Source organism: Hetaerina americana, unplaced genomic scaffold (assembly GCF_022747635.1).
Source record: "Hetaerina americana unplaced genomic scaffold, ioHetAmer1.1.p SCAF_9, whole genome shotgun sequence".
NCBI classification, from domain to species: domain Eukaryota; kingdom Metazoa; phylum Arthropoda; class Insecta; order Odonata; family Calopterygidae; genus Hetaerina; species Hetaerina americana.
Window position 1 is genome coordinate 46,256,429 of NW_027287538.1, and position 2,500 is coordinate 46,258,928.

The 2,500-nt window shown below is 38.2% G+C and overlaps 1 protein-coding gene across 2 annotated transcripts in view; it reads left to right on the forward strand.

The window, feature by feature from the left end:
• LOC139698796 (caspase-8-like) overlaps positions 1-2,119 on the forward strand; it is a 21,722-nt gene extending 19,603 nt beyond the window's left edge. For both annotated transcript variants that reach the window (XM_071597713.1, XM_071597714.1), the window contains exon 9: positions 1,333-2,119. In XM_071597713.1, the coding sequence (XP_071453814.1) occupies positions 1,333-1,550 (218 nt within the window). In that variant the 3' untranslated portion in view covers positions 1,551-2,119. The remainder of the gene's footprint in view (positions 1-1,332) is intronic.
• The last annotated feature ends 381 nt before the right edge of the window (positions 2,120-2,500 follow it).

Below are 2,500 nucleotides of genomic sequence, written 5' to 3' on the forward strand. Positions count from 1 at the left end.
CTCATTGTCGAGTATGCCTGGGCCTAAGCTATCTTCCTATAGGTCCTGTTCCTTTTCTATGTCTAACTTAATTGGTCTAAGTTCTTTACTATACAGCTCTTTTAAATATTCCATCCGTCTCTCTTGGATCTTTCCTGGGTCAACTATTATCTTGTCCGCCTTGTCTCTAACTGTTAGCATAGATCTTCCCTTCTTACTTCCTGATAAAGATTTAACGTTGCTGTACAGTGCACCAATTTCACCCTTCCTCTGCAAACTTTCCATATCCTTGCACTGCATCTTCCACCATGCTTCTTTTGCTTTACCCGCCTTAATTTATTATTAAACTCTTTGTACTTCATTTTGCCTAACTCTGTGTTTACATTCTTCCATTTTCTCCTCTCATACATCTCTGCAATCATCTCATCCGTGATCCAGGGTTGCCTTGTCCTTTTTCTGTTAACAGTTGCTATAGTGTGTTTTGGGCCTTTCATCATCCCTTTCTTGATACGCTGTCATTTTTATTTGATAGTACTCAGCTCTTTACCATCCTCCACGGTTTTTTCTGCAGCCTGCTGGTACTCCTTCCTTGTCAATTCCCTTACTGCTTCTATGTTCCATTTCTTAACCCGCCACCCCTGCCTTATCTCGTTGAAATGGATGCTTTTGGAGTTGAAACAGACCTTTCTGAGTCACCTGGCATTTTCCATGTATGCCTGCATCTTTTGTGGTGTCTAAACCAAGTGTTGGTGATGACTAACCCCTGTCTCCTGCAGAACTCAACTGCTTTCTCCCCACGGTCATTCCTCGTGCCTAAACCGTAGTCCCCAACCTCGTCACCATCTCTTCCTTCGCCCACCGTCGCATTCCAATCCCCCATCACTATCAAATGTTTCCCTGCAGGAACACACGTGATTATGTCCTCTAACTGATCATATATCTCATCAACCTTTTCCTCCTTATGGTAGCTCGGTGGCATGCATACCTGAACAATAACCAAGTTCGTAAGTTCTGCTTTTATCTCTACTAGTAATATTCTATTCGTTGCCTGTTGTTTGTTGACTACACTTCTTCCTACGTCTTTATTCAATAGTACGGCAACCCCTCGATGGCTATTGTCACAGTCCCAAAGTAATTGAGTAAAGTATGGTAATATAGTGGTTGAAGTGTCCTACCTGCTTCTAATTAATTTTCTCCATTCAACATTGTTGCATGACTGTGGATCCTTATTTCTTGATGAACTTGTTACCTTCATTTTTGTACTAGTGATCATTAAATACTTGTTTTTTTGTATTAGAGATTTTCTCAATGGTGACAATATTAATCTCAAATTTTTTTTAACATTTTAAACAGGCAACGTGTCCTTTTACAGAAAGGACACAGGTTCTCAATTCATCAGGAAATTATGTGACAACTTGAAAAGGTATGGAGAGGATTACAACTTGATATCTATACTAAACATTGTGATGAGCCAAGTTGCCGACTTAAATTTTCCTTGTTTTGGTACTCAGCTGAAACAACAAGTTACTTTCACATCAACCCTGAGAAAACTCTTGCGTTTCCCTAAATGAAAGCCTGGTTCGGAAATGCCACCCTTGGGTTCTGTCTGAATAATCGATGATGCTTTCACATTAACCCTATATCAATAGGCTATTTAAATTTACAGAACTGTACCTTAAAATGGAAACTTAGTGACAGAATTATTTGAGTATATACATTTTTTGTTTTCGAATTCATTCCAATAACAAATTAAAGGAAAAGTACAGTGGTAATAAGTTATCATCATTCGTCTCTCAAAGAAAACTAAATTTGTTATGATGGTTTGTGGGAAAAGAAATTCCACCACAGTGACCAACCGCAACCTCTCAACCAGAATGCTCTTCTGTAGTAGTTTGTGGGAACGTTACTTCCTAGTCAGTGACCAGCTACAGACCCAAACACTCAAACCCAATTGGGATACTTAACAGGGTTAAATGACTCCGTTAAGGATACCTGTGTTTATGGACATGAACACACTATCCATGATGGTTTTTTTTTAGGTTATCAACTGGTTAAGGTAAATACTCCCAATTGCTGTTAAGTAAATTTGTACCTGATGATACCGCAAGTCGGTGAAACGCATTGTACCTTATAATAAAAATCTGTGGAAAAGTACCTAGTCTTTTTAATATGGATAGTTCACATACACTTCATGGATACTCTAAACACACCCTGAACAGTTTCAATGACAAATTGGCTCTTAATGCTTCTGGTACAGTTTGTCAACAGTTTAAAAGCTAGTGTGACTGTACAGTATACTCAATGTTCCCTACCCCAATACTCATGCAGAAATGTCTCTGATGTAGAAAGTGCTCTATGTGTCAGCAAAAAAGAAAATTCTACAATAAGAATGAAAAAAATCATGCATGGAAGAACTGTTATTATCCAAATTGTGATAAACTTCAGTAACCAATTGCATTTTTTATTGCCTAACTCATCCTTTCATGCGATTGGACAACTTTAACACTTCCAACTTAAAAAA